The sequence below is a fragment of the Chiloscyllium punctatum genome, chromosome 32 (genome assembly GCF_047496795.1).
Source record: "Chiloscyllium punctatum isolate Juve2018m chromosome 32, sChiPun1.3, whole genome shotgun sequence".
In the NCBI taxonomy this organism is placed as follows: domain Eukaryota; kingdom Metazoa; phylum Chordata; class Chondrichthyes; order Orectolobiformes; family Hemiscylliidae; genus Chiloscyllium; species Chiloscyllium punctatum.
In genome coordinates, this window is record NC_092770.1 from 10,545,973 (window position 1) to 10,571,255 (window position 25,283).

Sequence of the window (25,283 nt, forward strand, 5' to 3'; positions counted from 1 at the left end):
AAAGCGCTTAAACTGTTGGTGATCTAATTGCATTATAACCAACACACACTTTAAACATTTGCACTTTAGAAACAGTGTTCCCTACTCAGCCAGTCATGTTGCAGCCAATTTGCGTTAGTGAAAGGACGTTTCATAGCAGAACTGCCTGTACTGCACAACTGAAAAGTGTGCAACTGTTATCAATCTCACAGAATTATAAAAGGCAACTAATTATTGCTATTGCTTAATGATGAATATCATTGCAGAAAACACCAATGAGAGAGGTTTGATATTTTCAGTGACTGGAACATTGAGGCTGAAATTGGTCTTGAGCACTTGTGCAAAATGAATAATACATTTACCAGCTCTTTTTACACTCTCTCCAAAATAATCCAATATTATTTTCCACTCATAGAATAGAAAATCAGCTGGTCTGTCAATTTGCTTTTATCCTCTTTGTGTTGCTGTCCAAAACTAGTTTCACACCTCTAATTCTTCCTGTATGTATTTGCTTTTCTGACACAGACATACATCTTCAGATTGATGCAGCATCTTGACTTTCTCGTTTGCAAGCAGCAACATTGAAATAATGGTAGTTGAAATTACTGCAGGAGAAAAAAGGCAAAATGTGCCACCAGAACTTTCGATTGAGATGGGTATTATGCAGGTTCCTTTTAATATTGGTCCAAAATATCAACCAGATGAACAATTGCTTACAACATGATACACCAAGCACTTCCATCCCTGTTTTTATGTTATTCTTCACAGATGGTTTTTAAAGCATAGATATTTCTAAAAGTCTTTGGAATGGGACTGCTTTTTTGAAAAATCTCTTCTGTGGAAAATCAATTTTTAAAATTATAAATCAGTGTTTAAGATATCAAAAATTAGAGAAGGTTAGAGTCTCCCTCCATTAGTACTATATGGGGGCAGCCAAATCTAAAATAGTTAACTTCTTCAAATTCATTTCTGCTTCAGCACAATTTTCTGGCAGCCAATGTTTATGAAGTTGTACATAATTAACTACATCTATGTCATCACACAGCACCAGGTACAATTTACAGGGAGTACAAACTACATAAAATTAAGTGCATGGCTGTACAGGTATTTGTTGAATGTAAGTGAAGTCTGTTCCATTTCATTCTTATTCTTCTTCATTTAATTTGCTATTTTATCTTATCTGAAGTGGATAGTGGAGGAGTGAAACATTAATTGATGCTCTTCTAGTATTTTCATTTTTCATTTCTAATTTTCTGTATTTGCTGTGCTGTTTTTCTCTTTTCTTTAATGTATTTAGTTTAGTATTTTAAAGACATACTCTTTTCGATGTTTTACTATCCTCTTGTTAAATCTTTCAGTCCTGCACGGCTTCTAACTGCTTTCACAATAGCACAAACATGATTTTGCTGGACCATAATGTAAATAAAATAAGGCATTACTGTGTAGCAGCAGAAGTTAGGTTATGCATCCACCAACATCTGCACATTAAAAAGAATTTAGTGGAAGCCCTTTTCTCAGCATTAACATATACTTTAAAGTTTACATTGTTTTCTTTTCTGAGACTTGCAAAAATTATACGAATAATACTTGCTAGTCATTGATTTTTTGATTTTCTCAGTGAATACTTTTCTTTTTCTTTCTTTTAGAGGCAAGTCACTTCCCTTTTGATACGAGTGGGACTGCTGGCTGTCTGGGGTGCCACTTTACTGGGACTTCGCTTATACTGGATGGGTAACAAACCACCAAGCTTCTCCAACTCTGACAACCCCGCGGCAGATGCGGACAGTCTGCTTACACGAACTTTGACCTTTAATTATTTGCCGGCAGCAAATTTTTGGCTACTGTTATGCCCCGACACTATGAGCTTTGATTGGTCAATGGATGCTGTGCCATTGATAAGAACGATCAATGATTTGAGAAACCTTCACACTTTAGCATTCCTTGCTGGATTTCTGCTCCTCATCTACATCAGCCTGAAGAGCTCTCCAAAAGACAGAGTTTGCAATGGGAAAACAATGATGAATGGCAAACAGAATACAAATGGGCACAGCTGCCACTCAGCCATGGAGCATGGGAACAATGAACAGGGTTTTTATTTTGTAGCAAGAACTGACCACTTTGTAAAGAATGATTTAATTCAGGGACAACCACTTCCAAAAGCTCAGAACATTGTCATTTTCTCTTTATCACTTCTAATAGTGCCATTCCTGCCTGCTACTAACCTTTTCTTTTATGTCGGTTTCGTAATAGCAGAGCGAATCCTGTACGTTCCAAGCATGGGTTTCTGTTTACTAGTAACATTGGGCATAAGGACCCTCTCTCTCAGAATGAAGAAGAGAGTCTTTAAGAATTTGGTTTTATATGCAGCTGCTGCTTTAGTCGTTTTGTATGGATTGAAAACCGTAATAAGGAACAGAGACTGGCATGATGAGGAAATGTTATATAGATCAGGGATAAAAGTGAATCCTGCTAAAGGTAAACAATTCTGACTTCAAAATGTGAAACTCAGTGTTAAGATGATAAGTCATATTTAAATGGATTCCAGCACCAACATGAACAACTGCTTTCTCTTCCTGGCAGCGTGGGGTAACCTCGGGAATGTTCTGAAAAGCCAAGGCAAAGTTTTGGAAGCTGAAAAGGCCTATAGAAATGCCTTGTACTATCGCAGCAACATGGCTGATATGCTTTATAATTTGTAAGTATGCATGACTCAACTGCTGGCCTTATTCCTAACCAGGTCAATTATAAAACTTGCAATGAATGGCACTATTGATCTGTTTGTGTGACACAGATATTGTCTACTGGTACAATGAATCGCTATAGCAGTGTTTTAATTAATCCTGTTTCCCGGCCCCTCAGACAGCAGCATTTCTTTGTTGCATCCTTAAATAGGAAAAAGTTTTCCTCATTTCATTGGTTTTAAAAATCTCAAATACTGTTTGATTTCTTGCGCATGGATGTTAATGGTTTAAGTTACGTTGTGAATGATTGTGTAATCTGTGTAAGTATATAGGTAATTGGCATTATGGTACTAAGAAATTTGATGAAAGATATGGAATATTCTGAAAATATATGGAGTAAATATTGGGGATTATCTTTTTTTTTGGAAGTGATAGTTGTGCTCCTTACTGAGGTAAGTATATTTCAGCTTCAGAAATGATCGAATACTCCTTGCTCTATACTTTAAAATCAGACTAATTTGTGTTATGGGATCCGTTCATCAAAATCATGCAGAGACAATAAAATGCAGTTTATTCATGCCGATGCAGATATGATTACCTTTCAAATTTCACTTTCAACTAGATTGAAGGATGCTGTATTGTACAACAGGATAATCAGCATCCAAGAGACCTCATAATTCGCTTGCAAAAAAACCTTTCCCTTGGATGGTGATTTATGTGTTGTACAATGTTGTGGTTTTGGTCCTTATGCCAAATCTACCTTCTGACCTATTGGAGTCACTCACACATGATGTGAATGTAGAGAAAATAAATCTAAAACTGGTCTTTTATTGAATTCTGCTAGAGAACATAATTTTACAAGCCAACATTCATTTTCCATTATGGCAATTCCTTCTGTTTTCAATTTTATATGAAGATGTGAACAGCCACAAGCAAATAATCATATTTTAGCTTTTGTAAAGAAGACATTAGCTGCAATACGTTTGATGCTTATACCAAAAAAAAGTCGATGGCTTTTTGTGCAATAACTTAGCTAAAAAGGATCAACATTCTGATCCAGTATCATAAAAAAGTGAGCTTGTCTTCAAAGTGTGACACTTGAACTTATTTACTGTGGTTTTCTGTAGTTTATTTGTTGTAGGCAAGGCTGATCCTCAAATAAGTTTAACAGTGTTCCGTGCTGGTCAGTCAGAGACCGGCAGCCTCTAAAGACCACCATTCAATGTCTAATCTTCAATGATCTAATAACTCAAAAGTTTTCCTTTGCTTCCCTTGGAGGAAGGGCATGGAGGGCGGGGAGGGGGGGCGTTGGTGTCAAGGGGGTTGAGGTTGGTGATGGGGATCAGACACAAGACTAAGAATTAGCTTTGAAAATCACATTTTGCCCCATATCAATGTCACTACATTGCTGCAGATGGGGTAAATGAAGGCTTTCAAATTACTTCGCAGGTAGTTTGCTATACCACTTCTCCCTTGTCTGGGCAATGATGAATTGAATTCTTTGAGATGCCATTAATTGACTATTTAAGGGCTTTAGTTACTGGCAAGATTAAACAAAAAATCACCATTGGACAATCAGCATTTAATTGTTGAGCTGACAAAAAGGGCCAAACATTTCTTTGAGACCAACCTGCTCAATTATTTCCTCTTCTCATCACCTCTCTCATCATCTCCAGGGACAGGAAGTTCTGCCCATAGTTTGAATGTATCCATGCATACAAGAAAAGTGAAATCTTCCACCTGTTAAAATAAGTTTGATTAATATTATTACATAATAAGAAGAGGCACAATTCAAGCACCATAAAATGGTAGGTTTAGGTCAATTGCAAGGTCAACATTTTCAAAAACTCAAACCTGAACCCATCCACCTCAGGCTATGTAAATGTCATTAAAACTACAAGCTTCTGTCTCATTAGAGAGATGACTGGTGGTTAGTTTGACTTGAGTGTCACCACGCTTAAAACAAGGGATATGGTTGAGAAGACATGGTGTTGGTGTCATTTTATATTGCAAAATGGCTGCCCAGCCAGTTGACCTAACTGACCAATCCATGGGTGACCAATTAATGTATGACCATGAGGTGGACTAGTTAGTTATATATCAGGTTATGCATCTCAGATTTTGTACAATATCTTCCTCTGTGCTTGGGTAAATCTGACGTTCACAATTTCAAAGCTCACAAACTGCACATCTGTTATATGTGATGTAAAATGGACAGCATGGTGGTTCTGTGGTTAACTGATGCCTCACAATACCAGGGATCTGGGTTCAGTTTAAACTTTGGGTGACTGCCTGTGTGGAACTTGCACATTCGCCCTTTGTCTGTGTGGGTTTCTGCCCGGTGCTCCGGTTTCTTCTCACAGTTCAAAGATTTGCAGGTTAGTGGATTGCCCATGCTAAATTGCCCAGAGCATCCAGGGGTGTGCAAGCTAGGTGGACGAACCATGGTAAATGTGGGGTTACGAGAATAGGGTGGAGACCTGTTCGGAGTGTTAGTGTAGACCCAATGGACACTTTCCACACTGTAGGGATTCTATGATTCTAAATACCATGTCTGTCTTTTAATGTGAGAGTCAGGTTTGTAGTACAGTTTGCGAGGCATGTTGAAGAACATAAGGAGAGTGCTTATAGAGGCAGGAGGATTAGAAGTTTCTCCTCAATTCTCCAATAAAGTATCTCAGCACCTATTAGTGTATAATATTTCATTAATATTCTTCACATGTCATCCCTCTCACCTTCTCATCTTGCCGTCTCAAATCACCCATGCTACCCCTATGTTTTCTATATATCCTCTATGCGCCCTCAGGTCACCTATGATACTTCTATGTCTCCATATCACCTGTAGCCACTCAGATGATCTTCAGATTTCATGCATTATTTTAGGTTGCTTACAAAATATAATCCTCTCACCATCCAGTAAAACCTCCATATCATTGATAATGAAAAGTAAAACTGCTGCCATGTGTAATCTGCTAGCTTGTTTCAATAGATCAGAAAGGCAATAAAGGAACAATCAATTATTCGGTCTTTTTGAAATGTCATTCATTTTCAGGTGAATGTGATATGTACCATGCTGAAATCCAGTTGTACCTAACCATACATTGATAGTGGCCGCATTTGCCACACATAAAGACTACCATGTTGGAAAGAAAATACAGAAGGTCCTTAGTTCAATTTCAAAACAGAATGCTGTACACTAATGTATGAGAGTAAATGGTTAGATATTTTTCAAATATCAAACCTAGACTTTTTCTGTATTAGCCAGAACCATTTAAATCACAATAGCAAAGATTACTGCACAGCTAAAGGTATTTTGTAAAATATTCCAATGCAATGTGGTGCCTTTATTGGAAAAGCCTGCAATGCAAGTGAACAAAAACACAAGGCTGGTCAGTGTAGGGTCAATTTACCTTCTAAAGACAGATCCCTATGATGAATTACTGCAATAAAATACATCTGTGTTACAATACAGTACATAGTCATGACATTTCAGGGTGTGAAAGCACTTTGCACATACCTTTTCAGAACGTTCCAGACACCTCAGTAGGTTTTCCAGTTTCTTCACGAACTCTCAAATCTGATATGTTTTTGGAAAGCTTCCAAAGCCCACACCAGCAGGTAAAAAAATTGATATTTGTTTCCTATTTAATCACAGCCAGGATGGGTGTTTGGCATTCCCAACATAAAAATAACACAAAAATTAAATGAAAATTATAATTCCACAGAAACAATTGTGTTGAAGTTCACGTGCCAAATTATATCTCTGCAACCAGATGAAAATTTAGCACCTTAGAACTCTTTTAAAGTTGAATCCGGCTGGCAGGATAACCTGGGCTTCAGGAAACCAGAACCTAAGTGGAAGTGAGGATTGCTGGATTCAGCTGTTAAGCACTTGTCTCCCATATCCAACTACTGCTTCAGCTCCTTTCCCTGTGATTTGACTTACCCCTTGCTATGATTTCCTGATTTTTCTTTCTAATGCTTTCTCCACCCATTCTGATCTCACCATCCTTTGTGCTTATCAACTGTGACCTCCAATCTTCATTTCATTTAGATTTCTGAACTGCAAATCAGTACAATCCCCATTCTTGCCCACTGTTCCACCTTGACCCCCCACTACCACATCACTGCTGAGCTACCAAATGTTGGGACTGGCTCAGGACAGTTATAGAGTCATGGAGATGTACAGCACGAAAACAGACCCTTCAGTCTAACTTATCCATGCCAATCAGATATCCTAATCTAACCCAGTCCCATTTGTCATCACTTGCCCCATATCCCTCTCAACCCTTCCTATTCATATACCCATCCAGATGCCTTTTAAACGTTGCAATTATACCAGTCTCCACCACTTCCTCTGGCAGCTCATTCCACATATGCACCACCCTTTCTATGAAAAAGCTGCCTCTTGGGTCCATTTTAAATCTTTCCCCTCTCACCCTTAACCAATACCTTCTAGTTCTGGACTTTCCCCACCACAGGGAAAAGACTTTGTATATTTATTCTATCCATTCCCGTCATGATTTTATAAACTTCTATAAGGCCACCCCATAGCCTCCAACATTCCAGGGAAAACAGCTCCAGCCTATTCAGCTTTTCCCTATAGCTCAAATCTTCCAACCCTGGCAACATCCTTGTAAATCTTTTCTGAACCCTTTCAAGTTTCATAACATCCTTCCGATAGGAGGGAGACCAGAATTACACACAATATCCAATTAGAATGCATGTGTATGCATTGGCACAACAGTGATCATTTTTGTGCCTCGATGCCAATATGAAGATGTTAATCATTTACACGTCTTTGCATCGACTGGACATATCCAATATTGTAACTTTTTACAATTTCTCCTGGAAATGAAAATAAAGAGGTTGTCACATGCATGGGGCCCTACCATCAGAACAAAATTCTCTATTCAAACCATATTCCCACCTTAAAAGAGAATGCATCTGTTTTGAATATTTCTCTCTCTCTTTTTTATGTTATGTAATAGGCATTACTGATTCTTAGTTGAGGAAATTCAATTGTGATTGTAAAGAATATGCAAAGAAGTACACATGCAACTTAACTTTTAAAAAAATGTAAACAGTAATGTTCAACATTATTGCTGTTGTTTTCTTAAAGGAAACTTTTACTGTGCTCTGGTGCTCAAATGAGATCATGTTCTATTCATGAGCTGTGGAAACTCGTAACAGATTGTAGTTCTTTTTTAAAAAAACTCTCTGCATTCCATTGTTTCCTTGGTGAATGGAGACAGGATTAACATTGAAGGACCTGCAGAAAAGTCTAATAAGAAACTGCATAGTGTACATGAAAAGCTAAATTTGTCAGTGGAAGGTGTAATAATTACAACTTTCAATGGCTGACGGGATTCTAATCACAATACCATTTAATAGAAGAATTGCAAAAGCATTAACCGTATTTACACAATACTTTGGCTCCATATTGAATCATGAGCTTGCCAATGAAACCACGAGAACTGTTTTCATTAGTTGTTGCTTTTAATTTATGGAATAATTTTAATAGTTAAACAGAATTATGTATTGTTTACTGCACAGAAACAGCCCATTCAGCCGTACTCCTCAACACTGATTTCCACATCCCACAATTCATCAAGCCTTATTCGCATATCCTTCCGTTCCTTTCACCTTCAGGAATTTATACAGCTTACCCTTGCTCTGTCCATGTCTTTTTTTTGTCCTTTTTTCTTTCATGGGATGTGAGCATTGCTGGCAAGACAAACACTTGTTGCCAATTCCTAATTATCCCTAAATTGCTCGGCCACATCACAGCCCATTTAAGAGTAAATCATATTGCTGAGGGTCAAGAGTCACATGTAGACCAGACTGGATAAGGATACAAGATTTCCTTCCTAAAGAATATTAGGACACAAGGTAAGGTTTTACAATAATCCAGTGCTAGTCCAGATTTATTAACTTAATCAAACTTCCTGTAGCTGCCATGGTGAGATTGTGAACCGTGCCCTCAGATCATTAGACACTGGCCTCTGGATTACTGATGATGGGCTTCTCCCCAAAACATCAATTTTCCTGCTCCTTGGATGCTGCCTGACCTGCTGTGCTTTTCCAGCACCATTCTAATCTTGACTCTGGATTACTAGTCCACTGTCATTGTAATTTCAACACCATCTCTCACGATATTCTAAACACTAAGTTACTCATCGTGCTCAACAGAGCTAAGCAATTAGCCAACCTTTCTGATCAAAACTGCAGTCCTACCACACCCAGTCATGAATGATATTAGTAAGTAAAAGGAAAAGGAAGTTGAATGAAAATCCCAATCTTCATAATGACAGAACCCAACACTTAAGTGCAAAAGACAAAGCTGAAGCATTTTCAAGCAACTTTAGCCAGATGTGCTGAGTAGATTATCTCTCTTGGGCAACTTTTGAGGCCCCTGTCATCAACATCTTCAGCTAATTTGATTCACTGCATGTGAAATCCAAAACAGCTGACTACACCAGATAGAGCAAAGACTATGGACTGTACCAACAATCTGTAATATACAAGCCCTGAACACTTGTGTTCTAGAACTAGCTGTGTTTTCACATCAATACCGCTTGTCCTTAGAACTGGAAAGATGCCCATGCCCCTCCACTTCATAAAAAAGCAGGACAATATCATTCTGGCCAATTACTGCCTATTAGCTTCCTCTCAATCATTGACAAAGGTATGGAAGTGAGCATTAATAATGCTGACAAGCAGCAGTAACCAAGAACCTGTATGTCTGTTGCTCAGCTTAGGTTCTGCCAAGACGATTCGGCTCCAAGCCTCAATATCTTGTTGATTCAAACACAGACAATAGTGTTAAATTGTATAAGGGATACAAGAATGACTGCCCTGGACAAAAAGTAATAAGACATTGAGGAGCTCTATGAATATTGAAATCAGGAGGAAATCTCCCCATTGGTTGGAATCATAATCTGTACAAAGAAAGATGATCAGTTGTTGGAGGCCAGCCATAGCAATCCCAGGATATCGCTTTTGGAATTTGGGTAGTGTCCCAGAACCAACTATATTCAACTGCTTTATCAATGATCTTCTGCCCACTGTAAGCTCAGAAATGGGATGCTTGCTGATGACTTGGGCAAATAGGCTTCAGCTGATAAATGAAAACCAACAATCAAATCACACATATGCCAAGCGATACACTCCCATGACTGAATTCCACCACCATGAATATCCGAGGGTAACCATTGACCAGAGGTTTGCCTAGACCAGCCATGTGGTGACAAGTGGAGATGAATAGCTGAGGTGATTAACTTACTTCCTTACCCTCCGATGCCTTTTCAAAATTTACCAGGTTCAATTCAGAAGTGTGATGATATGATTTCTACTTGTCTGAACGAGTGCAGCTTGGATAACAATTAAGAAGTTGAACACCATCCATGTCAAAACAGTCTGTTTGATTGGTGTGCCATGCACCACTTTGAACATTCACTTCCTTCACCAACAGTCCATTGTGCCCACAGAGTACACCATCTACAGGATACATTGCAGTAACTCACCAAGGTTTCTTTCACCTGCCAAAATTGTGACTTCTGCCATCTGGAAGGACAATAGAAGCAAGCTGTAGAACATCATAGAGTCATTGAGTCACAGAGATGTACAGCACAGAAACAGACCCTTTGGTCCTCTTAGTCCATGCCAACCAGATTTCCCAAACTAATCTAGTCCCATTTGCCAGTACATGGCCCATATCCCTCCAAACTCTTCCTATTCATATACTAATCTAGCTGCCTTTTAAATGTTGCAATTGTACCAGCCTTCACCACTTCCTCTGACAGCTCATTCCATACACGTACCACCCTCTGCAGGAAGACGTTGCCCTTAGGACTCTTTTATACTTTTCCCCTCTCACCCTAAACCTATGTCCTCTAGTTCTGGACTCCCCCAACCCAGGGAAAAGACTTTGTCTATTTATCCTATCCATGCGCCTCATGATTTTATAAACCTCTATAAAGTCACCCCTCAGCCTTCAACACTCCAGGGAAAACAGCCCCAGCCTATTCAATCTCTCCTTATAGCTCAAATCCTGCAACCCTGGCAACATCCTTGTAAATCTTTTCTGAACCTGTTCAAATTTGACAACATTCTTCCGATAGGAAGAACAGAATAGCATGCAATATTCCAAAAGCGGCCTAACCTGCACATCCGCAACATGACCTCTCTACGCCGATACTCAATGCTCTGACCAATAAAGGAAAGCATACCAAACGCCTTCTTCACTATCCTATCTACCTTCATCTCCACTTTCAGGGAGCTATGAACGCCACTCCAAGGTCTCTTTGTTCAGCAACACTCCCCACGACCTTACCATTAAGTGTATAAGTCCTGCTAAGATTTTCTTTCTCAAAATGCAGCACCTAGCATTTATTTAAATTAAACTCCATCTGCCACTCCTCAGTCCATTGGCCCATCTGATCAAGATCCCTTTGTACTCTGCGGTAAACTTTTTCGCTGTCCACTACACCTCCAATTTCGGTGTTATCTGCCAATGTACTAACTATACCTCTTATGCTCACATCCAAATCATTCATATAAATGACAAAATGTAGTGGACCCAGCACAGATCCTTGTGGCATTCCACTGGTTACAGGCCTCCAGTCTGAAAAACAACCCTCCACCACGACCCTCTGTCTTCTACTTTTGAGCCAGTTCTGTATCCAAATGGCTAATTCTCCCTGTATTCCATGAGGTCTAACCTTGCTAACCAGTCTCCCATGGGGAACCTTGTCAAATACCTCACTGAAGTCCATATAGATCATGTCTACTGCTCTACCCTCATCAATCCTGTTTGTTACTTCTTCAAAAAATTTAATCAAGTTCCTGAGACATGATTTCCCATGCACAAATCCATGCTGACTATCCCTAATCAGTCCTTGCCTTTCCAAAAATATGCAAATCCTGTCCCTTAGGATTCCCTCCAACAATTTGCCCACCACTGACGTCAGATTCACTGGTCTATAGTTCCCTGGCTTTTCTTTACCACCTTTCTTAAATAGTGGCATGTAAGCCAATCTCCAGTCTTCCAGCACCTCACCTGTGACTATCAATGATGCAAATACCTCAGCAAGAGGCCCAGCAATCACTTGCCTAGCTTCCCACAGAGTTCTAGGGTACACCTGATCAGGTCCTGGGGATTTATTCACTTTTATGCGTTTCAAGATATCCAGCACTTCCTCCTCCATGTCACCATCTATTTCTCCACATTTTATATCTTCCATATCATTCTCCACAGTAAACACTGATGCAAAATACTCGTTTAGTATCTACCCCATCTTCAGCGACTCCACACAAGGCTACCTTGCTGATCTTTGAGTGGCCCAATACTCTCCCTAGTTACCCTTTTGTCCTTAATGTATTTGTAAAAACCCTTTAGATTCTCCTTAACCCTATTTGCCAAAGCTACCTCATGTCCCTTTTTTGGCCTCCTGATTTCTCTCTTAAGTATATTCCTATTGCCTTTCTAATCTTCTTAACGATTCACTCGATCTCTCCTGTCTATACCTGACATATGCTTCTTTCTTTTTTCATAAGCAAACCCTCAATTTCTCAAGTCATCCAACATTCCCTACACCTACCAGCCTTTCCTTTCACCTTAGCAGAAATATACTGTCTCTGGACTCTCATTATCTCATTTCTGAAGGCTTCCTGTTTTCCAGCCATTCCTTTACTTGTGAACATTTGCCCCCAATCAGCTTTTGAAAGTTCTTGCCGAATACTGGCAAAATTGGCCTTTCTCCAATTTAGATTAGATTAGATTACTTACAGTGTGGAAACAGGCCCTTCGGCCCAACAAGTCCACACCGCCCCGCCGAAGCGTAACCCACCCATACCCCTACATCTACATCTACCCCTTACCTAACACTACGGGCAATTTAGCATGGCCAATTCACCTGACCTGCACATCTTTTGGACTGAGGGAGGAAACCGGAGCACCGGAGGAAACCCACGCAGACACAGGGAGAACGTGCAAACTCCACACAGTCAGTCGCCTGAGGCGGGAATTGAACCCAGGTCTCTGGCGCTGTGAGGCAACAGTGCTAACCACTGTGCCACCGAGAACTTCCACTTTTCAATCTGGTCTATCCTTTTCCATCACTATTTTAAAACGAATAGAATGATGGTCACTGGCCCCAAAGTGCTCCTCCACTGACACCTCAGTCACCTTCCCTGCGTTATTTCCCAAGAGTAGGTCACATTTTGCACCTTCTCTAATAGGTACATTCACATATTGAATCAGAAAATTTTATTGTACACTCTTAACAAATTCCTCTCCATCTAAACCCTTAACAGTATGACAGCCCCAGTCTATGTTTGGAAAGTTAAAATCCCCTACCATAACCACCCTATTATTCTTACAGATAACTGAAATCTCCTTACAAATTTGTTACTCAGTTTCCCACTGACTATTAGGGGGTCTATAATGCAACCCCAAAAAGATGGTCATCCCTTTCTTATTTCTCAGTACCACTGAAATAACTTCCTTGCATGTATTTCCGGGTATATCCTCCCTAAGTACAGTTGTAATGCCATCCCTTCTCAAAAATGCCACTCCCCCTCCTCCCTTGCCTCCCTTTATATTCTTCCTATAGCATTTGTATCCTGGAACATGAAACTGCCAGTACTGTCGATGAACCATGTTTTTGTAATTGCCATGATTTCCCAGTCCCATGTTCCTAACCATTCCCTGAGTTCATCTGCCTTCCCTGTTAGGCCTCTTGCATTTAAATTAATGCAATTTAATGTTTCAGTCTTACCTTGTTCTCTGTTTTGACCCTGCCTGCTCTGACTGTTTGACTCGCTTCTTTTCTCAACTGTACCAGTCTCAGATTGATCTCTTTCCTCAGAATCTCCCTAGGTCCCACAATCCCCCTCCTTACTGATTTAAATCCTCCTGAGCAGCTCTAGCAAATCTCCCTGCCAGTGTATTAAGTACCTTTACAATTCAGGTGAAATGCATCCTTCTTGTACAGATCACTTCAACCCCAGAAGAGATTCCAATAATCCAAATATGTGAAGCCTTCTCCCATATACCAACTCTCAGCCATGCATTCATCTGCTCTATCCTCCTATTCCTACCCTCACTGGCTTGTAGCACCGAGAGTAATCCAAACATTACTATCCTCAAGGCACTTCTTTTTTTAAATTCCTGCTTCGCTTTCTGTATTCTCCCTTCAGAATCTTATCATTTCCCCTTCCTGTGTCATTGTTACCAATGTGTACAATGACCTCCTGCTGGCCCCTCTCCCCTTTGAAAATATTCTGCACCCTCTCTGAGACATCCTTGATCCTTGCACCAGGGAGGCAACGCACCGTTCTGATTTTTCGCTGCTGGCCGCAGAAACATCTGACTGTGTCTATGACTAGAAAGTGCCCTAAAACAATTGATCGCATTGTACAGGATGTACCCCTCCTTCATTAGAACCTGTCTTGTTACCAGAAACATGGATATTCATGCTACATTCCCCTGAAAGTCCATCACCCCCTGTATTTTCCAAAAATGGGGCTAGCCACAGAAGACTCCTGTACTACCTGCCTGCCTCTCCTACCTTTCTTGTACTGAAGGTATCCACCTGCCTGTGTCTGCGGCTTTTTTCCCTTTCTATAACTGCCATCCATCACAACGCCTAGCTCTTCTAAATTCCTCATTGCCTCTAACTGTCGCTCCAACTGATCTATTCGATCTGACAGGATTCGCAACCACCGATATTTATTGCAGATATAATCCTCAGTAACCCTTAAATTCTCTCGAAACTCTGACATCAACAAGATCGATGGTCACAGGTAAGGTGGCGAAAGACTGGAGGTTGGCAAATATGGTGTCACTGTTTAAGAAGGGCGGTAAAGAATGGTGAGCCTGACCTCGGTGGTGGGCAAGTTGTTGGAGAGAATCCTGAGGGACAGGATGTACATGTATTTGGAAAGGCAAGGACTGATTTGGGATAGTCAACGTGGCTTTGTGCGTGGGAAATCACATCTCACGAACTTGATTGAGTTTTTTGAAGAAGTAACAAAGAAGATTGATGAGGGCAGAGCAGTAGACGTGATCTGTATGGACTTCAGTAAGGCTTTCGACAAGGTTCCCCATGGGAGACTGATTACCAAGGTTAGATCTCATGGAATACAGGGAGAACTAGCCATTTGGATACAGAACTGGCTCAAAGGTAGAAGACAGAGGGTGGTTGTGGAGGATTGTTTTTCAGACTGGAGGCCTGTGACCAGTGGAGTGCTACAAGTATCGGCGCTGGGCCCTCTACTTTTTGTCATTTACATAAATGATTTGGATGCGGGCATAAGAGGTACAGTTAGTAAGTTTGCAGATGACACCAAAATTGGAGATGTAGTGGACAGCGAAGAGGGTTACCTCAAATTACAACAGGATCTGGACCAGATGGGCCATTGGGCTGAGAAGTGGCAGATGGAGTTTAATTCAGATAAAGCGAGGTGCTGCATTTTGGGAAAGCAAATCTTAGCAGGACTTACACACTTAATGGTCAGGTCCTAGGGAGTGTTGCTGAACAAACAGACCTTGGAGTGCAGGTTCATAGCTCCTTGAAAGTGGAGTCGCAGGTAAATAGGATAGTGAAGAAGGCGTTTGGTATGCTTTCCTTTACTGGTCAGAGTATTGAGTACAGGAGTTGGGAGGTCATGTTGTGGCTGTACAGGACATTGGTTAGGCCACTGTTGGAATATTGTGTGCAATTCTGGTTTCCTTCCTATTGGAAAGATGTGAAACTTGAAAGGTTTCAGAAAAGATTTACAAGGATGAGCTACAGGGAGAGGCTGAACAGGCTGGGGTTGTTTTCCCTGGAGCGTCGGAGGCTGAGGGGTGACCTTATAGAGGTTTACAAAATTATGAAGGGCATGGATAGGATAAATAGACAAAGTATTTTCCCTAGGGACTGGAAGTCCAGAACTAGAGGGCATAGGTTTAGGGTGAGAGGGGAAAGATATAAAAGAGACCGAAGGGGCAATGTTTTCACGCAGAGGGTGGTGCGCATATGGAATGAGCTGCCAGAGGATGTGGTGGAGGCTGGTACAATTGCAACATTTAAGAGGCATTTGTATGGGTATATGAATAGGAAGGGTTTGGAGAGATATGGGCTGGGTGCTGGCAGGTGGGACTAGATTGGGTTGGGATATCTGGTTGGCATGGACGGGTTGGACCGAAGGGTCTATTTCCATGCTGTACATCTCTATGACTCTGTGACTCTAAGAGCATAACACTCTACTGAAGGCCATTTTGCTCCTTCCGATCTACAGACCCAGAAAATAGCACCATTTTAATTGCTGTATGAAACAATGCTCCTGGCCAACTTAATACTTATAGCTGATATTTTTAAATCTTCAAGTCACATAACAGTCCTGACTGAAAAGTGAAACATCACTTTTTCATAATTATGTGTGTTAAAATGCTGGAACTTCTTCCCTAACAGCACTTTGGTTTATTTGCATCAAATGGACTATAGCAGTTCATCACTACACTTCAATTCATTAGGTATTATAATTAGGAGCTTACCTTGCCACATCCCATGAAGGTATGAAGAAAGCTATGGAATTGTAACAGATAATAAGAACTTCAGGCAATATTCGACTGGAATTTTTTAAAAAAATGTTACACTTTACAGTAGACTTTTACTGCTATTGTGCAATAGTACAGGAATATTTATTTATTTTAAAATTACTAGAATAACATATCTTTATTTAGAATGATAATTTGTCTATAGATGATTTAAAACTTTTTTTCAATGTGATAACATGTTAATGTGAGGAACACAGATGTAGTGCAAATTTGCATAATCATTTGAACACATTGTATGATACCTTAACGATTTCAATAACTTGTTTCAACAATCATTAATATATTAGAACTGCCAAAATAATTAACTGGCATAGTTTTCCATACATGAAAAATGACATATCAGAATCATACAGAGAAAACTCTGTCGATATATTCTCTGTCTGTCAACAGTAACTCTTCAGAATATAGACACTTTTCATCTCTGTGGAGTACTGACACTGCTTTTGGTAAATCCTTACCTCTCTCTATGTAGACATTTCTTTGCTCTCTGTTTATGAACACTCATTCTTCTTTCTGTATGGACACTCCTGTCTTGCTGACTTCAGACACTTTCATTTGTGTCTGTGAACACTCATCCCACTGCCTATAAATACCACTTGCCTTCCTGCATCTGTCATTGTTGACTTTGTGAATTCACCATTCACTACTTGTAAACCCACAATTTTATAATCTGCATTAGTCATTTCTTTGACTTTGGGTTCCAAGTTGATAAAGGCAACTCTTCCAGATCATGAAGTTGTACACAGTTATCCAGCTATACGTTTCTTTAGTAGACGTATTGAAATGTGACAGTATGGGTTAAATATGTTAGTCTGTGATCTTCATGTTTTTGAGCAGTTAAGCATTTTTAAAGGGGGTTTCATGTTGGTGGGGCATTCACACAGCAGCTTTTATACAAATGGACGTATACACACTAATTTAGATTTTAGTTTGCAGTGACATCAGTACCTTGTGGTTTGCAGAAGCCAAATCAACACAAAAAAAACTGAACGATTCAACTCTTTCATGTCACTATAAATAATGAGAGTTAAATACACAGATCCCACATTATAAACACTGCCCAACTTTAAACATTGTAATAATTTAACATGACAATCGTCAGCCCATGCTGCCTTTCGTCCTCTAAATGATTTCACTGGGTGTAGTTTGTACATTTCTCAACGAAGTGTTAATTTTTTTCAAAAAGGATGCACAACACACTGCCTATTTAAAACGCAGTGTTGTGCATGTGCAGTTTTTTTAAAAAAAATCTCTTCTTTAAAGTTCTTGTTACGAAGCATCACAGAATGTCCTACAGAAAGAAAAGCAAAAATGTAAAAGTACAGAAATGCAGACCTATTTACTGTAGCTTTCTTTGCATCCCCTTCCCCCAACTCTTGTTCCTGAAGTTTTCAGCAGGAAGCTTTTCAGCAGTTGAGGGAAATATTTAGATTTACTTTTAGGAGAAGCAATTTGAACATGAAAAAAATGTGGAGTGAAATTTATATAGCACCTTATTATATCTTTCAGAAACACTCTAAGACCTTTGATGGAAAATTACTTGTTTTCACTTGTGAAACACAGAAAACATTTTACACATCTTAGGCAGTATCTTAAGAACTTGCAACTGACTTTTATTGCCAATATACCAGTTGGTGTGATCTTCCAGGATCTTACCTCCTAATTGGCCAAACACCTTCCAATTACGAGAACAGTAGGCATGTTCCTGTGTCTGCAGCTTTAGAAGAATGGCAGCCCTATTGGCAGATGTAGTTGTTGCCTGTGTAGGAGGGGACCACAGTCCCAGGCCACTGGTATGGAGGAGCAACTTTGCAACAGTTTGGCCTGAGGGTATGTCTACGTTGCAGCACCAAACAGTGGTGACTTGGGAATGTGTTGCTGTCACCAATCCTTTTTCTATGCTGAGTCTAAGGGTCTGTTTATTTAGCACTGATGGAAGGTGCACCACCACTGTCTTAATAAAAGTCATTCATAATATGTAGTTTAGGCGAAAGTGAGGACTGCAGATGCTGGAGATCAGCTTCAAGATTAGAGTGGTGCTGGAGAAGCACAGCAGGTCAGGTCAGGCAGCATCTGAGGAGCAGGATGCTGCCCGACCTGCTAATATGCAGTTTATTGCATTATAACAATAAGTACAAGATACGTTGACCAGTTAGTCCAAGGATGACACCTTTGTCTTCATCAGAACTTTGTATTAGTTTGCTTTATTTCCAGCAAAAATGTGTGAAACTATGACAATCTGTGACATCATCAGACTGGGTGAAATGTAATGCAACTTGAACATTAAATTTTCCCTACTATTATCGTTAAGGGAGCTATGCAGCAAGCTTGGTAGTTCTTGATGCTTCTACCCAACCTCATGATCCTCTATTTTTGGTTGAGAGGCAAATGCTGTTCAGAAAAATAGATTAATTCCTTGTTCATCTCCAAACTATGCGACACTTTTAAAAAAAATTCAACTTAACCACTGAAATAGGCAGAAAGACCTTTGATTTAATGTATTACCTAAAGCATTCCCTTGAACATTTCAGGATTAAGCATTACAGCATGAGTCAAACTTGCACATGCACATCATTCCTTCAAGGGATTAGTGGGGGCCCCTTTGAAAAAGCAAGTATTTGATTATTTTAAAGGATTCTGTTACATCTGTTACTTTCGATGCAAGTGGGGAAGTATCCTGAGAGGGTGAGTTGGCAGTGCTGAGAAAATGCTGGGTCAGTGGTGTTGGGAATTGGGGTGGGTGAGGGAAGACGTGCAGGCAGTAGTGCAAATGGTGGACAAGGGCTTTGCTTGGGGTGAGTCCAGTAGCAGAATTAGAGTGGGTATGATGTAGCAGAGAGAAGATAGTTAGACTTAAGTGGAATGGAGAAGATCATTGACCATCTTCCTTCAATGCTGGGCATTTTACCTGATGGCTAGGACTATGGGCACCTTCAGACCATGCTGGCATGCTTGTGTATTCTAGTGTTATGGTCACCACTCCTAGTCCTGAAGAAGAGGACGTTCTGTCTCTGCACTACCTCATCCAGCAGAACTTCTAAGATTCTGCCTGTAAATTGAGATTTCAGTTTCCCAATATCTGCCATGTCAGTGGCAAATGTCAGGAACGGTGCAGGGCAGTTCCTGAGTGACAGTATTTGTCTGGATGCACAACTTACGTTTAGAGAAGACATGGTCACACAGGATGCTAGTGAACTCCTGTGTATCGGCTGATTGGAGAGTTGTTTCCAGAACAGTATGTGAAAAGATGGGGCCAGAATTGGATGTGAAATTAATAGGCCTTATGGCAGCATTCCCTCCAAAAGTCTCAATGCGACTTTGACTTAGCCAAAACAAAATGTAAATTCAATCCATGATTTGTAGAGAAGCATGAAAAATTCCATTCCCTATTATAGATGTATTCAAATCCTTAAAGGGAAGTAATAAGGCTGGTCAATTTCAAACGATGCCTTGGATGCAATGAACCTATCTGGCTCAAATGTTTGATGACCAAGTTTGTCACTGAAGCTAACTTGTCTCCAACCTATCTTTGCCAGATCTGTCATCTCGGAGCTGCTTTGATCCCAGAAAGACTATCAGATTTCCCATTCCTGCAAGGAATAATAGTCATGAGTCGCTAATAGAACTAACAAGCATGTGTTTCAGCTCTCAGTAATAAATCTGCAGTTACTAGGAATTCCACCTGCTGGCATGTTGAGCAACTTAACTAATCACTAACGTATGTGTACATTCATAACATTGTTCTGACCAGAGATTATACTCTAGTGATGGGGAATTGTATTGTAATGCCCAAATGGCAGCAAAAGAGATATTCTAAGTTTTTTTGCTGTTAAGAAATTATATATTTCATGTAGATTCTTTCTTTAAAAAAAAGGATGCTTGCCATGTATTAAAATTAAAGTTATCAAACACAGAAAGAGCAAGTACACTACTTCCCGGGATGTCCAGTAATCATCAGAACAAAGGCAAGCTCATCAACTTTTGGAATACAACACTCCTTACATTATGTGAACATTGCAGCCAAGAGAACACAAATGGTTAGTAGATGTGGTGCTACCTCAGGCAGTTCTGGACAAAGGAGACTATCAAATCCCATTCAGTGACTTCATGCAAATTATTTCATAGTAATTTCATAGTAAATTCAATGTTTTATAACAATGGGAAATCAAATTCAACTTATTAGCTTAGTGCCTTACTTAACTGATATTAATTAACTGACTCCCATTCTGATATATCTTGGTAGATTTGTCTTCTATTCATCAGTCTGTTTGCAACAACAGAAGAGAAAGTAGCTCCACACTTGCTAAATACCTGCCTCTGATCACAATATTTCTGAAAAGTCGGATTTTTGGAAAGAAACCTATGCTTCAGCAGAGGAGTGAACCAGTTCCTAGTTTACAAGAGTTACACGGTCACAAGCAGTCCAACTGATTCAGAGCCTGTAGGTAGATACTTCTAAACACAGCTAATTGGAAGAATTTTACCTGGACATTGATTTCCAGGTATTTATTTCATGAGAACTAATTCTGATGGTTTTGATCTTAAGCAATTTGACACTTGTAACTCCTCTTTTATTCCTTTTTTTCTTCCTTGCATGATTCTGTGTGTAAATGTGTATCGCAAACCAGTCTGCTAGGTTTTAAATGCAATAATAAACACTACTTTGTAACAACCCTAAAGGTTTTTTGTGAATTATTTTAAATTGCTCTTCACAAAGGATGTTTATTTAAGAAACCATCTTTTCAAAGAGAAAAGAAAATAAGAAACAAAAATAAAAAAATACACTGTTACGCATGAAAGAAGAAAACAGTAAGAATAATTCAGTTAATCTCTCCCTCTTGTCTATTACATTCAATTAGAGGTGTAAAGTTTCAACATCATCTGGTTTCTCAGAAGCTCTTAGCATTCACCTGTACTTGTGTTTTGGTTTTTGCCGCTGTTTACCTATTATTTACTTATCTATGCTATTTAACTCTGTGATCTGCCTGTATTGTTCGCAAGACAAAGCTTTTCACTGTGCCTTGGTGCACGTGACAATAAATTCAATTCAATTCAATGCAATCCTTTACTTACCCAATAGTTGATGGATATCTACAATAGAAAGTGAGCATGCTGGAGGCATTTAGAGATAAGTCAGAATCTGTGGAGAGGCAAGTAACTTGATATCTCTGGTATAGGACGTTTATCCACTGGAACATTGCCAATCACTTGTTTGACATTTACATGCATCGTTCTCAAACAAGTTCTCCAGGTTATGATGCTGGGTGCTGATTTTGCATGTCTGTTTTCTCATCAGTTTGGTGATGGACACCTGCCTTTAAAGTTAAAAAAGACCTCCACTGAGTAGATTGGAACATGTCAACTAACTTGATGTTCACATTATCCAGGTCCAAATCAATGTGCCTGTTTTATCGGATGTTGGTTGCTTAATTAAAGTCCTTGTGAGTGACTTTGATAAACTGACTCCCATTCTGTAAAACTGAATAGCAGGATAGTATAAGTTGAAAGCTTACTTCCAGCAACTGTTTCCTACTTTTGATACAAATGCACTTGACAGCTTGATTCCGGAACTTGCACATGAGCCTGTTTATTGCATGCACAAGAGTTTTGAACTTTATTTTTATTTTTAATAATTAATGTATTGTGTATTGCTATATTAGTTTGAAAATTGAATAAACTTTAAGATAACAGATTAGGTTTATTTCATATCAGCATTGGTCATGTTGCTGTGTGAATGAGATTACCACAGGATGAGGTAAAGATAACTGCTATAATAATGAGATGACCCAGACATTTTGATGTTAATTGACAAATCTCGTGGATAAGTGTTAATCTGTAAATAAAACAGATGCTATAGCAACAAAATATTTGTAATGACCTGTAGAAATCATGTTATAGGAATGAAGATGCCCAGATATTGTAGGATGATCTGAACTCTTATTAGAACGGTCTGTACTAAAATGACAATGGCTATTTATTTTTGTGTTTTTTTTCCCTTTTTAAGGCTTTCCCAACCATCAATAAATTTGCTACAAGATAAAATATAAAAATAGTTAACTTTCTTTAGCCACACTAGATCCAGATTATTGGTGCTAGGTTCTCCTGTTAGTGTCTGCAATAGGCATAATCTATGCTGCTCCCTGTTTAATGTAAATCTCAATAAAGATCCATTCTAGTTGCAGTTAGAATCTCAGTTTGCCTGAATTGCACCTCTACAAAAACAGTGGGACAAGTGAATATCAAAGGAAGAGGGAAACAGATAACAATTCTGAGGCCTGTGCTACTGAAGACAAATGCACATCCGCATGACTTTGGACATTGCTGACAATTATGACCTTGCACCACAGGGACATGTGGACTAACATGACACAGGAACAGTAAGAAGAATCAGCTTTCCAACTCTCCTGAGATAAACCTTTGCAAACATCATTAGGCACTGTGTTTCTGTTGCTGAGCTTGATAACCCCAGGTTGATAAAACAACACCCTGCTGTTGTCAGTTTTGCACTGTACCAGGAATATTTTCTTTGCATGTATTTTGGTGGTAGTCCTTCTTTTAATCCTGCCCTTCTCCATTCATTCATTCCCTAAGTATTCTGTTAATCATAAATGACTTGATCTTTGTACCAACCATTTCTACAATTTTTTTTATTTATCAGAGGGCTGCTTCTACAGGAAAATGACCGGTTCTCAGAGGCCTTACATTACTATAAATTGGCAATTGGTAGCAGGCCTACCCTGGCATGTAAGTAACCACCTATCGCTGTTGAAAACATTAACAGACTTTTGCATTTGAAAATAGCTAATGAGCTGTATTGTTTAACAAAACAGCCACGCTATCCAGATTTAGGGCATTAATTTAAAACAAACCAAATGTAAGTTGGTCAACACTCATTATAATGAACCAATTAATGTGTCAGTATTGTAATTTATGGTTATTCCTCTTTGCAGTAATAGCGATGAAAGCTTGATTTCACAACAGTGATGAAAGCCTGATTTTGCTCCAGTTTCTGCTCTTGTAGCTGAAAATAGTTTTTGCTGTCAATTTTTTTTATATATGGGAATAGTTCTGGTGTTCCAGTTTTCTGATTTTTAACTCTTTCATGTTTTCCTGCTGAAAATCCACACTGCACTCAAAACAACGCAAGGCCAGGCGGAAACCACATTTTAAATGAAGAGGCTTAATTATTTTAAGATATTTATTCCATCTGATGGTTAATAGCACAGGGTGCATTGTACACCAGTTGGCTGTGCCACACCTCTCAGTGCAGTGAAGTGCTTGAGTCATGAACATTACAGAAGCAAGACTTCCCTAGAAAGAGGATAGTAGCTTTGGTAAATCCAGGAATTAGATTACTTACCCATCTGTTTTGGGAAACAGCAGTTGTTAGATGTACATAAGCACAAGATAATAATGTAAATATTTTCCCAGTCTTAAACATGATTTGTAAATCAGGTCTGCAGGTTGCCCAGTCATTTCAGATGTTCAACATAATTCTGAGTGCTCCAATAATTGAACCTTTTAATTTGCCTTTTATTGTACATTGATATTCTCATAATCAATGGTACCTTTGCCAATGCTTGGTAAAAGAAATTCCAAACTTTAGTGAAAAATGACAATTGGTATGCGCAAGCATAGAGAACAGAATGTTTTTGCTAAATTAACATTTCTGACAGCTATTTACTCCTTTTCTTGCAGCTGCCTATCTGAACACTGGGATTATTTTAATGAACCAGGGCAAGTTAGAAGAAGCCAAGAGAACCTTTGTTATATGTGCTGACATCTCAGACGAAAACCTCAAAGACCCTCATACCCACAGGAGTTCAGTAACGAGCTGCTTATACAACTTAGGCAAACTCCTACATGAACAAGGACAGCATGAGGTAGGAATAGATTAAAAGTACAATGGTAACAGTGAACATGTAAAGTATGTTCCAAGAGGAGCAGGCCATTCAATCATTCAAGACTATTCAATCATTGAAGAAGAAAATGGCTGAATTATGTGTGGAATATTATAGGTCCCTGACTGATATGGTCTATAGTGAGGAACCTGGGAGAATCACATGAAATGTCCAGTGAGGTCTTACTCAATGTCGGGATAACTAGCTGTATTTTATGACTAAGTTACAGAAGTCGTGTGGAGATTCTTGCTGGGCAGCAGTGAGATACCTATTAACCGGGATTATTGCTTGTTATTGGCCCCATTAACTGCCCATCTTGCCTCATTAATATGTAACTTCCTATCATACCACTTGCAGCAAGGAAAACAGATGCTGAGAACTCCTGAGATGAAAATCAAAGCGGGACACCTAGCACTTTCAACTTGCTGCTTGCTCCGCTATCTTGGATACCCAGCACCAACAGATCAGGGCATGCTTCAGGGCTGCAATCACCCCACATTCTTGGAAGCTGGCAATCAACACATGCCAGCCTCTGTAATACCTTTCCAATTCACTTGCCAAATGCTTCAGCATTTGAAAGTTGTGCAATACAACTGCAAGAACATTTCACATGCAGGGGCAAATATCGGTCTGCCCTACCATCCGTTCTGGCACTTTCTGTCTTTTTAAGAGCCTTCTGGAAAAAAAGAAAAGGGAAGGATTGAATCTGATAAGAATGGCTGGCACAGCTGCTAGTACTAGTGTTGATCTGGGAAAGGTGTTAAGGTGTCCTGAGCAAGTGAATGGACATTGCAGTGGCCATTCAGGGTTAGGAGAGCAGGGTGTTGGCTGGGTGAGAATGAATGAGGGAACAGTTGGCATATAATGGTCAGAAGCAAAAAGGGGACATGAGACAAAAGGTTTTTATAAATACAATAAAGACAAAAGAGTAACTAGGGAGAGAATAGGGCCTCTCAAAGATCAGCAAGGCAGCTGATGTATGGAACCACAGGAGATGGGAGAGATATTAAATGAGTATTTTGCAACAATGTTTACTATGGAGAAGGACATGGAAGATATAGAACATGGGGAAATAGATGATGACATCTTGAAAAATGTCCATGTTATAGAGGAGGA

General features: G+C 39.5%; 1 protein-coding gene across 3 annotated transcripts in view; it reads left to right on the top strand.

Moving 5' to 3' along the window:
• Positions 1 to 25,283, top strand: part of LOC140457888 (protein O-mannosyl-transferase TMTC2-like) — a 185,195-nt gene that overhangs the window by 116,994 nt on the left and 42,918 nt on the right. For all 3 annotated transcript variants that reach the window (XM_072551631.1, XM_072551630.1, XM_072551632.1), the window contains exons 3-6: positions 1,626 to 2,454; positions 2,560 to 2,674; positions 22,925 to 23,010; positions 23,965 to 24,149. In XM_072551631.1, coding sequence (XP_072407732.1) covers positions 1,626 to 2,454; positions 2,560 to 2,674; positions 22,925 to 23,010; positions 23,965 to 24,149 — 1,215 coding nt within the window. The remainder of the gene's footprint in view (positions 1 to 1,625; positions 2,455 to 2,559; positions 2,675 to 22,924; positions 23,011 to 23,964; positions 24,150 to 25,283) is intronic.